This window comes from Amblyomma americanum, unplaced genomic scaffold (genome assembly GCF_052857255.1).
Source record: "Amblyomma americanum isolate KBUSLIRL-KWMA unplaced genomic scaffold, ASM5285725v1 scaffold_93, whole genome shotgun sequence".
In the NCBI taxonomy this organism is placed as follows: Eukaryota; Metazoa; Arthropoda; class Arachnida; order Ixodida; family Ixodidae; genus Amblyomma; species Amblyomma americanum.
This window is the reverse complement of record NW_027526565.1, coordinates 249,027-264,013: the sequence shown is the minus strand read 5'-3', so window position 1 is coordinate 264,013 and position 14,987 is coordinate 249,027. Positions and strand designations below refer to the sequence as shown.

At 45.5% G+C, this 14,987-nt stretch overlaps 1 protein-coding gene and 1 long non-coding RNA gene across 2 annotated transcripts in view; both read right to left on the bottom strand.

Moving 5' to 3' along the window:
* Positions 1-12,512, bottom strand: part of LOC144112404 (uncharacterized) — a 50,242-nt gene extending 37,730 nt beyond the window's left edge. Inside the window, exons 1-6 of the mRNA XM_077645245.1 lie at positions 12,403-12,512; positions 10,853-10,939; positions 10,691-10,768; positions 10,527-10,604; positions 10,266-10,409; positions 10,007-10,143 (exon numbers count right to left, since the gene is read on the bottom strand). Of these exons, the coding sequence (XP_077501371.1) occupies positions 10,007-10,143; positions 10,266-10,409; positions 10,527-10,604; positions 10,691-10,768; positions 10,853-10,913 (498 nt within the window). The 5' untranslated portion in view covers positions 10,914-10,939; positions 12,403-12,512. The remainder of the gene's footprint in view (positions 1-10,006; positions 10,144-10,265; positions 10,410-10,526; positions 10,605-10,690; positions 10,769-10,852; positions 10,940-12,402) is intronic.
* Positions 4,559-7,958, bottom strand: LOC144112409 (uncharacterized). The gene is made up of 3 exons (XR_013310248.1): positions 7,874-7,958; positions 4,891-5,037; positions 4,559-4,668 (listed from the first exon to the last, which is right to left on the bottom strand). It is a non-coding gene; the product is annotated as an uncharacterized LOC144112409 (long non-coding RNA).
* Positions 12,513-14,987: the final 2,475 nt, after the last annotated feature.

The window sequence follows — 14,987 nt, the reverse complement described above, 5'->3', positions numbered from 1 at the left end:
TCGCGTCTAAAAAAAAAGCCTTGGCCATCAGATGCGTAGCACTTATTCAACGTGTCACAATACAAAAAACGTAACACAGGAAGCAGGCCTTTACTTGGAGGGCTGAGCTGCATTATAAACGGTTAGAAAAACATACTTTTTACCCAACACCCTAAAATCTAAAAGAACCTGCTGATGCAGTACAATAAGCACGCATGCAGGACATTACTTCGGAAAGCATACACCTGTGGGACTTTCAGAGGCTATACTAAGCAAGGACATGAACACACACCAAAAGGATGACAGACTTCAGGAATTTTGATTGGACAGAACAATTTGCACAACGAAAACGGGGCAAAATGTCACTAAGCCTGTGACTGTGCAATCAACTTTACAACGAAAAAGAAAGCAAAAGACAGCTTTTATGAAGAGAGCAGCTATCATGCAGCTTAGACAAATTACTGTTTATAAGTGCTACTTCATCCTGACCCCAACACATCCGGTCTTCTGTCGGTACTACTCAGACAGACTTTTTCTGTGGTCCTCCTACTTTTTACTGCTACGATTTTTCTTGTCTCTTAGGTCTGCTACAGCTGTTTGATTTTTAGAAAATGTTTATGAAGCTTCAGCTGCAGAAAGTATTTGTGCTGTACTTGTATTTGCGTGTATTTGGGTCCTGCATCCACCATTCTGTGCAAATATTCACGCCCAATCCTTGGAGTGCTAAGGCTGAGCACCTAAAGGATCAAGTTACATGTCTCACTGAGCAGTTTTACTGCCTCTATAGAATGTACAAAAGCATAGCACAAGATTCTGCTGTCTTACACTCAATGAGTAAGAGGGAGTTCTGGCCAAGTTCAAACTACATAGTCTGCAACTTCGAACAACAGTTCAAGCCAAATGTTAAGTCTGCAAGCGTCCCTCGCACTTTGCAGTTGTCTTCTTCACAGCACTGATCCAGCGTGGCTGGCTGCTATGCTACACTAGAAGATATTGCTTCCACAACAGCTGCAGCCAAACTGTTTTATTCCAGCCACTGTGCATCTCTTCCTTTAGTTCTTCACCTCACAACGCATGGCACTAACATGCCACCACAAGGCCTCCCCCTCAGGAGACAGAGTCGTCCCAGCAGTCTTCTGGCTAGGTGAAAGAGGGCAGAGAGATGTCTTGTTGAGAAAAAGTGGAAAGAGAAGTGAGAGGGCAGCTGATGAAGGAAGCATAGTGTTGTCGATGTGGGCAAACTTTATGTGGTTGAGGGGGGTGACTGTGTCATAACTGATGACACACGGCATTTTCTCGCCCCGCACGACGACGAGATGGGGTCCAGTATAGGGTGCCTGAAGCAGATGGCAAGCACAATCCACAAATAAGAAAACATAGGTGCTGGCTCTAAGATCACAGTGGACAAAAGTCAGCTTGCACTGGTGAGCACGTGTCGGACAGGCGGTGGTACGGGACAGGAGAGAGGTTAGACGTTCCATATAAAGTATTCCAGGACAGGACAGACAATGCTTTGGGCAGGCGGGCACATAAAATCAGCTGGTAGACGCAACGATCCACCATAGACGAGATGAGAAGGGGCACATTCGAGATCTCCCTTGATGGCCGTACTAAGATCTAAAAGGACAACTGACAAGGAAGTGGCGATGCCTTCGGCTGCATGTAACCTCCTGACTGAACTGTTGGCTTGCGGACGGTAAGCTGTAGTTTTGAGGAGGATGATGCCGAGAAGCTGGGTCAAACTGGCGATAAGTGTGGACTCAAAGTGGCAGCCTCGGTCGGTGATGATCTCTGCTGGCACACCGAAACAGGCAATCCACATGGAAATGAGCGTGGAGGCATCCGTTTCCACAGTGATGTCCGGTATAAGACTGGCTTCCAGTCAGCGCGTAAAACAGTGAATTATGGTGAGTATATAATGGTAACTGTGCGATGATGGCAATGGTCCGACCAGATCGATGTGAATAACTGCAAAATGGGAGTCCGGAGGCTGGAAACTTCCTAGCGGGGTCATAGTGTGACAATAAATTTTGCACTGCTGGCAGGCAACAAGGCACGCCAGAGCCCAAATGTGAACGTCGGCGTTGAGGCCAGGCGAGACGAAATGCTCCGCAACAAGATGCTGAGAGGCACGGATAACGAGATAAGAAAGGCGGTGAACATCACTGAGAAGGGTGCGGCGTGGAGGCTTCACGTCGCAAATAATGTCGACTCCAGGATCAGGACAATGTACAGGGCGTAGGTGCAAGGATGATGAACAAACTGCTTGAAGGTCTTCGTCCTGCTGTTGATAACGGGCCAGGACTTCCAGGGTAAAAGAAGGTGTTTGCAAGAAAGATGCGTGGCTGAGGGTATCGGCAGAAATGTTATGGGCCCCCTTGATGTGCCGGATGTCAGTGAAAATTCCAACAGGAAGCTATATGTCGAGTTTTCGTGGGTGAGTAGGTGGTCTCGGATGAAGAGAAAGCGCTCGTGAGTGGTCTGTGAAGATTACAAAAATTCAGCCATCCATGAAGAAACGCAAGTGTTTCACAGCGATGTATGCCACATGCTGCTCACAGCCAAGAGCACTGTACTGCTGCTCTGAAATGAGAGCTTCTTTGAGAAAAAACCGAGAAGACACCACTCACTGTCAAGAAATAGCTCCGGGACGCCGCCAACAGCGGAACCTGAAACTGACCGTGATGCTCGTGGGTGCGTTGTGTGGCAGGTGAACTAGAAGGGTAGTAAAGGTGAGACGCTCCTTGACAGCAATGAAAGCAGCATTGGCAGCCTCGATCCAGGTGAAAGCAGGTGCCTTTGGGTTGGCCAACTAAAGTAAACTTTTGAGCGGTTGCAGAATGGCAGCACATCCAGGAATGAAACATCTGTAGTAGCTGACGAGGCCAACGAAAACGCTGGAGCTGACACAGTGAGTCTGGGGGGGAGGGGGGGGTGGGGAATCCGCGACTGCCTTGTTCTTGTTTGGAAGAGGTTGGATACTGTGGGCGTCGATGAAATGCCCGAGGAATGCCAAGGATGAAACTCCAAACGCACATTTGTCAGTGTTAAGATTGAGTCCGCGGTCGGCAAAACATTCGAAGACGAGGCGCAGATGATGGAGATGCTCGGTGGGAGAGGAACTAACGATGAGGACATCATCGATGTGTGTGAATACGAATGAAAAACCTCGAAGAATGATGTCAATGAAACACTGGAAGGTTTGCGCTGCATTTCGTAGCCAAAAGGCATCCTCATGCATATCTATTAGGTGCCATACAATTCTTATGCAGTAAGAGGAGTTAGATCATCAAAGCATGCTGTGGTCATGACTGTACATCTAACACTACTCAAGCTAAAACACTAACTCTAGAACAAATACAAAAAGAATGGTAAAGCGGTGTGAATAATATATTCATGGCAGCAAGTAAATTAGCAGAATCTAAAAGATACCACACAGACATACTAAATTTTCAGCACAGAGTGCTTGAAAACATATTTAAAGAAAGAATATATAATGTCCACATTTACAATAGCAGAAATCCAGGCATTAATTTTTAAGGAGGGAGTTTGGTCTTGAAAAAATTTTATTAATGAAGTCACAGTTTAGAAACCTTCAGGGAACATGTATTTTTGTGTGCGATTCTAAATATTACATTTATTATCATGCAAAACAATTCCTTGAGCACTTATGTAATTTTTATGAATGTATCTTGTGAAGAGCTTTGAAAAAAATTTGCTGTGGGAAACTTGCTGATATGTATGCCATTGGGTTTTCTTGATACTATGGAATGCAATAAGGGTAAAATTGTCTTCCTGCCTATCATAGAACTTAAGTTATAGGGTTTTCAAATTGTTGCTTCAGAAATGCGAAGAAAAGTATGTACTCTCATTTCTGAAGTGGCAGCTTCAATACCCTATAACTCAAGTTCTATATTAGCCAGGATGATAATTTTACCCTTATTGCATTCCTTAGTATCAAGAAGACCTAATGGCATACATTTCAGCGATTTTCCTACGGAAAATTTTCTTCCACACTCTTTGCAAAATAACTGCATAAAAATTATATAAGTGCCCAAGAAATTGTTTTACATGAAATTAAATTACATATTTAGAATCAGCATGCAAAAATACATGTTTCCTGAAGATTTCATAATTATTACTACATTAATAAAATTTTGTTTTTAAGACCAGGCTCCCCCCTTAATCATGCAAACCTTATACTCAGCTGGGAACAAGATGTCCTTTTGGATTCTGTCGTATGTGCACTTTGAAAAGGAGCAAATGCCGGCATTCTCCACGAGTCGCAGGGGCTCTGTTGGGCTGCATCTTGTGAACAAAATGGCAGCGGCCAGAAGCACGTTGTCATGTCCAATCCGCCTCTGTGTTGGCTGGCTATACCACTTTGTGCTGGGCATATTTGGACACGTTGTCACCACAACAAGAGAGCCGATGACGTAGAAAAACACACACAGGCAAGGTTAAACAATTAATGATGGTAGGAAGATATAAAACAGCATATTTAGCTTATTACTATCATCAACTGAGAAAAGATTACTGCAACCGCTGCAATGGATAAGTGAGACTCAGTTACACACCTTCAGTGAAGATTGTGCTGGGTGATGGCACTTCCTGCAGAGATTGGTGGGTTGCAGCAAGCAGTCTTCATAAACAATGAACCTCCGAGGTGGTGATGGTTCAGGGGAAGAGCTGCAGGCAGTTTAGTACTGTCATATAAATAATCAAACAATATGCTCAATGTACAACTACCATAAACTCTAAAGAATGATCACCATCAGGTGCTACTACAAAAATAATTGCATGTTGATGTTACACACAGGTTCTACTGAAGCAAATTTGGCCATTAACGAAGATGCCTACATGCTGCTGAGCTTTTATGTGTGCCTATGCCTTGCTTATTAATACACTTACGCTGCTGAGGTGTCCAAACTTGGTAAGCGCTGTCATGAGGATTCTCTTCAAATGTTGCAGACAAACCGTCCCAGTTTGACGACGAACACCTCGGAGCTGTGTTCTCTTGCAGCATAATATCAGAAACTGTGAGGTCTGTCTGAGATTCTGCAATTGGGAGGAGAATTAAGAGCAACGTGCAATTGCAAACACTGCGAAAGTAATCGGCCAGAAAGGCAGAGTTGTACCACAGATGAGCTGTGCGTGTGTCTAGTATCAGAGATGCATTGCATTGGTGTACCTCGACTGTTCAGTGCAAAAAAACCAGCCTATTGTGTGCATACTTGTAGGTTTACACCACAAAAGCATATGATTTCTCCTTCTTGAGGCATAGTACAATGGTTTCCAACTGCTGGAAAACATTGAACTTTTATTGCTGAGGCTGCTCCCTGGTAATGGTCAACTGAATAACTAGCTCACTTACAGCTACTTTAAAAGAAACTTATGTCTGGCTCGCCAACAGTAAACCACCTTGACGTTTCTCTCAGAGAAGAGTGCTGCTCAACAAACAATTCACATAATTGTTACAGGATTCCAAAGAAGACCTCACGCTAGTGTGCTTGCTGGTTTGGTTTATGGACGTCCCAAAACAACTCAGGCTATAAAGAACGCCGTAGTGGAGGACTCCAGAAAATTTCAACCATCTGGGGTTGCTTAATGTGCACCGACATCGCAAAGTACATGGGCCTCTAGCATCTCGCCTACATCGAAATGCGACTGCTGAGGCCCGGATCGAACCTTTGTATTTCGGGTCAGCAGCCGGGCTAATGACTACATCTTTAGTACTCTTTCCAAGAACGAAAAGAATGTTACGATAGAAAATCACATGTAATGGCACAATAATGTATAATTAGTGCTGCGGTTACAGAGATTAACAGCACCAACTGCTTTGAAAATCGCAATGCACGCATTACAATATGTTTCTTATTTTTGAAAAAGGAGACAAGTACTCCTTTGCACAGATACCAGCTTCCTGTGTTGCATGCCCTGTTTGCACACCAACACTTTTCGTTTTAGGCATAAATGCCACGTGCATAGCTTTCCATGCCACTGGGGCTGTGCCTGAACCTGTGCATCAGACTTGGTAGGTGTAGGTTTTTCTGGCACTGTGAGAAGTGGTGCCGCTTGGCCAAGGGTAAGTGGTAAAATTGAAATAAAATGAACAAAATTGTGCATGAAAACTAATGGCAAGGCTTCAGAGTACACAAACAGGCATTTATACAGATAGGCCATGAAAAACTTATGCTAGACAGTCATACAGGCTCTTTGTCAAGTGCTTGCCCTAAAACCCATGTATCAAGATTTGATATGTACAAGCAAACAATGGATGAATCAATGGTTTCCGAGGGCCTTCACTGAAACAGGGTTGTAGTGGATGCCAATATGCTTTGTATTTTTTTTAATTCTAAGCTAATCAATCTGTGTAACTTTTATTTCAGGTAGAAATCTCGCTATTGTTTAAGTTATCCCAAATCTGAATCCTGATCTTGTATCACTAGGTCATTGCACTGCTTTTAAGCGGACAACCTTGCAACTGTCTCTGGATAGTGCCAACGATGGACGTTTCACATTACTTTCATTACTTCTGAAGCCTGTACATGTATCAATTCTGGATGACTACTGCCACATCCTAGGAGGATAGACCATTTGTTTTCTTAAATTACCCTCAATTTCCTTAATTAGTTATCTTTCTGTAGCTGCAATTGCCATTTGAAACAGTAGGGCTCAGCATCCTGAATTATCATGGAATGATTCTTTCCCAATTTTCCTTTTCTATTTCCTATGCAAGCCCACAGCCTTCCTTTCTGACTCTGTTTAAAGTTCTTTACTTCTGTTTCAGTTGACCACATACTAGTTTTGTATTCATTTCCTTCCATTTTGAGTCAAGGCTGTTTTTATTGATGCCTGAACGCCTTAAGTGACAATGTTTTCACCTGATTTATAACACCATTCCTCACACAAAATTTTACTCTGCATTTCTCATCTTGTACAGCATCATTTTAAGTTTCACAGTGAGCACCCAATGCTGGTATTCCAACAACACTGCGGTTCATTTCAGGAAACTTGTACAAATTTAAGCTGCTTAAATGCCTGTCTTGCTATGTTATAAGTCAACAAGGAAGGAAACTGCAGGTATGGCAATTGGTGTGCTTCAAATATAATGAGCAAAAACCTCCTAGATCTATACTGGAGTGCATCGCACAGACATAATGTCCAACTCTGCACTTTGGTAGTCAACAATTAGTCTATGAAGTGCACAAAATGAAAGTAGCGCTACACGACTAATAAGCTTCCTAGTACGCCAAGCCACTCCCAACAGTGCTCCAAGGCGTCCATGTGTTGTGCTGTACAATATTGAGAAGGTAGAGGCTGCCCGGGTTTCTGGCTTATTTCTTTTGCCCTTAGGCACTGCACTTTCAAAACTAAGGTCTGGCACCACTCTTTCTATCATAATTCCTCTCAGTCATTCATTCCTATTGCACCCACTTAGAAGTGCTGGAGACTAACCATACAGCAGCTCAGTAACAATGCTTACAATGTCAGGAGCAATTTCTGCTGCATGAATGTATTGCAGTGCTAAGCTCCTTATTACCACCTGCTACCTGTATTACCAAAATACGCATGGGAGAGAGGGAGAGAGGAAAACCGATTTTTGGGCTCGAGGGCGGTTCATTTTATTTAGCCGTAGAGCTTGCGGCGGCGTTCCGTGCACAGCACAATAGCGGAAGCCGGTGGTTGGGCAGAGGTAGAAACAGCGAGGTCATCTTCATACGAAGCTCTAGTCAAGTCGCGGCGTTCACACCAGGTTCCAGTACCATTTATTTTGCGTCCTTTTTGTGCGTTTTCGGGGCTACTGTGATCTTTAGATAAGCAGCCAACCAAAACGTCAATTTCCGGCACCATGAGAAAACCCAAGTAAACCAGATCATCGAAAAATGCCAACCTGTGCTCGAAGACGAGAAGTCTGGAGTCTCGCCTAAGCCCGCGTACTCACAGGAGTTAGGAACCCCGCTGACACCATCGACGACGCACTGCGCAAAAATTTTGCACAAGCTGGCGCTGCAGCATGAACGTGCACACCAACAGACATCATTGAGAAAGCATGCGATACACACCTGATGCTTTGGCACTCTTGGTCCGCTCTGTCAGCCCTCCGCAGAGAGAAGACGCTGCGCTGCTGCGAGGTAGTACAACGCTGGCATGGCGCCAGGGCTCAGGAAACGTTTTGCTCGAATGCCGAATCCGGCGAGGTATGCCAGGTTGCATTCGTAGCTGCTTTTGTCAAAGTGTAGCGAGCACATAACACTGTATACTTGCTCGGAGTCCAATAGTGGTGCCCAGCTGCACGCACAAAATCTATTCAGGCTTGTTTCTGCGCGGCATCCCGAGGAAATTTATGTAACGCCTCTTCGGTGTCGGACTTGCTGAGGCAAAAGTCAACAACGCACGAAACCGGAGGCATGGCGATTGGTGTGCCTAGAAGCTCACTGTGCGCGTAAACTAAAACGCAAGCAGGACTGCGTGACTGGCGGGCTCGCTACAACAGCATGCGTTGAATCGTTGGTCGTGAGTCGCAGTCGTGAGCGTTGAGGAAAAGGAAGATTCGCAGGCAAGGCAAGGTAGATGTACAGAGAGAAGGAGCAGACTTAGATAAACAAACTGGGAGAGTGGCTAGAAGGCTAGACATGTCTCCAGCACAGTTGCTGCTTTCCGACAGTTTGAAAAGGTTGCTAACTAAAAGATGCCTAAATGCTGCTTGAAACTGCCGGCAAGACGAGTTGCTGTTCGATCCAGATTTCGACCTAACAATAGCAAAGGTGTTTTCAAGTGCATCCTGGTTCAGGTGCCTGGTAAGGAGGTATGTCAAACCATAGCGAGAGGCCAGGTGGTTCCATAACAGCAGCACAGCCCTCATAGTTTGGCAGAAGCCACGGATGCAAAGAGGCTGCCGCGCACAGCCTAGAACTTCGATGTTTTCGAAAACTGCAATACACTCTTCCAAAAACTCTGCATGCACAGATCCTGCACAAATTGCAGATGCATACGGAGACTTTCCCCGCTTCTGTGAAGTATTTAGACTGTCAAAGAGTCTATCGATCCTCTCAACAAATCTGGCTGTGTGGATAGCCTCTGATGGCAACTGTTGGAATGTTACCAATGTGCACAATGCAGCAGCGCAATGATTGCTGAATACCTGTGCTGCGAGTTTCACAGACATCTTCGAAGCAAAAGTTAAATTAAAGTGCCGGGCACTCAACTTTGGGATGGACCGAATTTGCATTTCTCGATCCTTCTCATAAGCCTGTCGTATGTACGAGCTTTTAATTGTGTCACTGCCTACCCTGAAGTCATACTTGAAGAGCATATTGCGCAAGCACTTGAGCAAATGCGGTGGATCAAAAATAAAGAAAAGCGGTTCACCACTCACACTTAAGTACGGCTTTTCAGGGGTCACAAGTTTCGAAAACAGAGAAACATTTTGGTTCCCCTGATCACAAACCACAGCCACAGGCTGCAATCCAGCTCCAACCAACATTTTGTGGCATTTGAAGAGGAGGTCATACAGAACAGTTGCAGGCGCTGCCTTATCTGCAAAGAAGTAGCCAAGAGGCTGCTTCCACGGCGTACATATTCCTTTGGCCATGAACACAAGCGCCTTGTTTGCAAGATTTGGACCTTGTGCTGCACTGTACTCTTCAAGGCCTTCAAATCTGTCCGGCACTGGATTGTACGACAGCTCCTTTGAAACATGCATTTCATCAAAAATTATGGTGCAAGCCCTGTCTTGCCGTGGAAAAGACTCTGCCCGCTTCTCGATCAAATCAAAAACATCAGGATAAAATCCAACCCTCAATGGTACGCGTGCAAGCCACAGCTGCAGTGACCTAACAGATGGAAGTTTCAGGAGTTTCCTGCAATATCTGTAACCTTTTGGGCTGTGGAAGTATAAACCTAAAGCAAAGGTTTTGTTTTGGCTGCACCATCGACGGCCAAACCTGCTGACATTGTGCATCTTTAACTGAGCTTCAACAAAAGCAGCAACAGCTGGTGTTAAATGCTCACGCAGACTATCTACCAATTCGGCAGTGGTCTTCATGCGACGGCGCTGAAGCAGCAGTCCTTGCAGCCTCTTGTTGCGGTTACGCAGCTGCCTGAGCTTGGCTCGAAGTTTCTGCAGTGGCCGCCTTTCATTGATGGGGCTGGTGAAAGATCCTGCAACGTACAGAGTCGACGGAAGAGCAATAAGTTGCTACGTCGGGTTTAGTCATAGCTGCATGTAATCCTGTAGCACCAAAAAGTGCGCAATATTGCGAAAGCGTTGTAAAATTGCTAACCTTCACAAGAAAGAGGCGAACTGCTGAACGGAGCTCCTGGTGACAGATCAGCACTCGCTGACAGTGTTGCGGCCACCCCTGCCGTGCCAGGTTCCAGAGATGAAGCGCTTGCTTCAGTGCTTGGTCCTGCATATGTGTGGTCAGCTGCGCCCACAGAGTATAAAGAACAAAATATAGTGACAGCACAGTTCTGACAGGGAAGCCAGCAACCCAACAATGCACAAATAATAACTAAGCGCCACAGGCGGAATTAACACTTACACTGAACCATTATGAAGCCACTGGCGTGGGAACAAGCTTGGTTCAGCGTAGAACCAGTAGGGCTGGCACCATCTGCATCTGCACAGCGCACAGACAAGGAATTGTAGCATATTTCTGAGCCATACCTCTTCAGGCTGTTCGAGCAGATACGAAATAACAATCACCTTTTTGGAAGAGTAGCAGCGACTGGGACGACCGACTCTGGACGTACCCCTTGGAAACAGGTTCACCGGAGACAGCAGCTATCATAGGAAGCAGTCCAATGAGCTTTCAGTCGTCACCATTTTCAAAAGATTTATGTCAGTTATGCATACAACCCTGCTCACCTGGTTCTCCAGCCCGGCGCACTGATGCCGAAGTTTCGCTCGGAGATTGTGAACAGTCCATGTCGCTGCTGCATTCGCTTGAGGTGTCTGAAATGGCAACATTATTGCGGAGAGAAAAGAGAATTCAGTACCTTTATAGTAAATAATTTCCAAAGAACTATAGCTTCCACAGCATGCGGTTCACATTGTCATCACTCTAGAAAGAAAAATGCTTATCCAATGAAATAAAATTCTGTTTACAACCCTTAATCGTTAGGCACATTAGTTTGATGTCATCAGCAGCTGTGGAGCACCAGTAAATCATTTGCAATCTTCATATGCTATGTTTTACTTTGAAGAGTGCGAAATTCGCCTATCACACAAACAACGATAGCTCGCAAATCAAGTAATGTGCCCCATATTGTTTACAGATTTATGCAGGTCAGCCTATGGCCTACGCAATGAGATGCAACAAGAATGAATTCGTAAGCAATTATCGCAAAAAATAAAAACCTGTACAAACATTGGCTTTCGCTAGCATGAATATTGAGGTAAAAGGCAACAACACAAACAATTATTAGTGCATTTCTATAATCGTTCAGTGCATGCTTTGATACATAACACATGAGCACACAATATCTCGAGAAGCTTTTCACCAAGCGTACCTTGCCCAAGTCGGCATAAGATTGCATCCTGATAAGACTGAAGATGAAAAAAGAAGCTCTGCATACAAGAAAGCAAAGTTCTGGAGTACTAAAATTCATCAAACATTTAGGAAGGCTCACCCTTTTTTCCCCCTCACTTCTTTTGAGCTATCAAAGGAAGGACGAGAATGCCCTCTGGACACGACAGGGACCGTTCATGAGACAAGGTTTCACGGTGAATATGAAAGATTCAACTCCCACTTGCTGCAAAACATGTAGAGTCGCCTGGTTTCCGTTGCTGAAGTGGCTAGCGGCATCAAACAGCCTGAACCGGAAGACTGACAGACTCACGTTAAGATCCTTTGGAGCCCTTTGCCATACCAGACTACCGAATATCCCACTTCCATTATCCTTTTTTTTACCGGAAATATCAGGCAAGAGTATTCACACCGTCAGTGTACTTTTCCGCACCCGTACCTAGAAATTCGCTTGAGCACCCTTCGCCTACTAAGCTTGTGCCATTACCTTACCACAAGCACAAACCTAATTCTATGCTATGTTGGACATTTGTCACGAACCTCACATACAGTGTACAGTGCATACAAGAGACGTAAAACGAATATTATATATATATATATATATATATATATATATATATATATATATATATATATACACACACACACACGATATGTATAGAATTATATGTGCTCACAAGAAAGCGATACTTCCATTTTCGTTTTCGCTTAGCAGGGTGCAGGTAAAAATTTACTGTAATTTTTAAAGCCGCAAGACAGATACATAATTCGTTTTGCAAAAGACGCTAGACTGTTTACGGTTACGACAAAAAGGAAAAATTTCATTTTTTCACAAAACCTGACATTTCAAGAGCGGCGAATGCCTTAAAAGTTTGATAACAAAAATTACCGGCAATGCTTGCTCGAGTAGGCAAAGCATCGTGTCACAGCCTTCCTGACGGCAGATACACAGATGGTTCGAAGTGCCTCGAGCAAATCCTGAGTTCTCGTAGCTGCGACGGCAAGGGTGTGACATTCCCGTAGAGCCAATGGGGACGATTTTGAAATGCGACGGTGGCGGTGCCTGGGAGTTGGCGGTAAAAACATAAATTGCTCAAAACTTTTTGAAACAAGCTCAGCCAAGCCAATCCAGAAAAATCCAATATGGCGGCGTTTGTTTACCCGGCTGGTTGCGGGCGGTTGCTCGCGCGTTCGTGGTGCTGGCTGCCGCTAGCTCGATGCAAGCTTCGTAAATACTGGTGACTTGCTGCTCCCGCGCTGCATTCCCGCTTGATTTCCTAAGTACTTACGACATCTGCTTACCCGCTTTTGCATTTCGATGTGTCTGTTGAGGCAGCACGGTGCATGGTGGCGAGCGGCGCGGCCAGCGCGGCTGATTAGCAGCTGCTTAGGGCGCTCGCTCGAGTACCAAAAACGTAAATAGTTTTCTCCAAAGAACAGTTTATTAAAGGAAACATCAGTAGTGACAATCGATGTACAAAAGTGATTTTAGGCATCTTGGGCATTGCAATATCAGTGACAATCGTTCTAAAAATCAAAATTAATAAATTCCATTATGGAAACCTAGAACACATGAGCCGCCAGATACCAGGATCGCTGCAATCGTTCCGACCGTGGCGACACTTACGGCGCGGACGCGCAACTTGCAACATGCCACAGCACTGGCGACGGCGCCTTCTTCTCCAGGCTGACGTTGCGGCAGAACTGCGCCCACGCTCGGCACCTGGACGTGATGCAACATGCACGTTAGATACAACTGCGCCAAAAGGAATACGCATACTCGAAACGCCAATGCGTCATTATTCCTGTCACTGCTAACTGCAGTAAATTATATTTGCATTACATCTGAACTATGGTAGTAAATGCTCGCGCCAAGCTCTCTGCGCCCCAGAGTGCGGTAACGCTCATCCTCATGCCACGCGGCTAGCTGCTTTTCTAAGCTCAACGAGTGACGAGAGTGAAGTGCGTTTAAAATTACCCTGACAGTCATGTATATGTAGGACAGCAATACCAAGGCAGGCAATAACTCCTGCTGAGCGAATCCAGTTAAAGCCTCCTCAAAGCCGCGCACATACACGAGGCTGAGTTTCGATACTCCCAGCTGCGAGGGGATCCTCAAATTGGCTTCATGGTTTTGCAAAACTAAACAATGTCGTACTCAGAGCTGTCAGGTAGCAAACTTTGTTCTAAATGGGCCTCCCGGTCAGTAGCGTGCACGTGGTTGCTCCTGAGAGCCCGGTGTGAAGTTCACGTTGGTGATAGTCAGCTGCATGAAACTCACTATAAATTAGAAAAATGTGGGCCTCTTTCGCACACCTCAGCACTGAAAGTGTGTGCCCTGCAGTGTAGTACATAAATATCCCCGAAAACATGAAGCCAAGTACGCACGAACGGGTTACAGCTATGAAACACGAGCGAACAGCCCGGCGAAACCATATCGAAGCTATCGCGCATACCTAGAGCAGACGACACTGTCAAGAGCTCACCTGTGAAAGTCCAGCGGGAATCGGTGTAGCGTGACACCAATGGTACTATCCACGCTGTCGCAGTGTACCACGGAGCATCGTTTCTTCACATGCCGCAAGCTCATCTTGAAATGAAGCGCTAAGCGCTTCAAAAGAAGAGCGCGAAGCGTGCAAAGACGGAAAAATACTTCGCACTGGCCGCACGCCGAAGGAAACGACAAAACCGAGAAAACTGCCGCAGCGGTGCAGCGGGGTGCAAATCTTACCGAACGGTGACAAAGAAGCGACGTGCAAGGACGACGAAAACTTCGCAAAAGGAGCATTTTGAGACCGGCGAGCTAAATTTATACGCTTTACCAGGCGCGCCATCGCAGACAGCTGGCGATAAGAAATCGCTTCGTAAGCTCCCGCCACTGTGGCCGGCTTAGCCGGGGTATCGAAACAAGGCCTGCAAAGACGCGCTGTAATGCACCGCACACTCATGAATAGGGGGCAGGTCAAGAGTGTTGCAAAAATACAAAATTTGCCAGGTTTAATAAAATGACTTACCTCTTTCATAAAACAAGGTGCTAATATATTTTTTTTTCTAATGGCAGATTACATTCCAATTTTGTAGCTTTATTATTTCTTTATATGAGTGTTTTGCCCCCCATCCTCTGATTGTGCTGCAGTCGCGCTAAACCACTTTTCGGCCCAGCCTTCGCCACCACTTTAAATCCGCCTTGGGCAAGGTTGCTAGGCCGCAAAACCACAAAACTTTGCCTTACGTCAGAAGACTGTGCAATAACTACTGTGTTCTAGAAGGTTGTACTTGTAGTGGCAAGAGCGAAGCGGGTTTCGGCGGGAGGAGCTGAAGCAAAAAAAGCGGTCGGCCGCTCGGGGCGCTGCCGTCGAATACGGGAGGAGAAAAGCGAGCCGTCTGCTTCGCCGCGTCGCTGTATTGAGCGGGTTTGAGCGTTGCCGTTGGAAAAAAAGTGGCTATTTCGGCTGCTTAGAGTAGTTGGGGTAA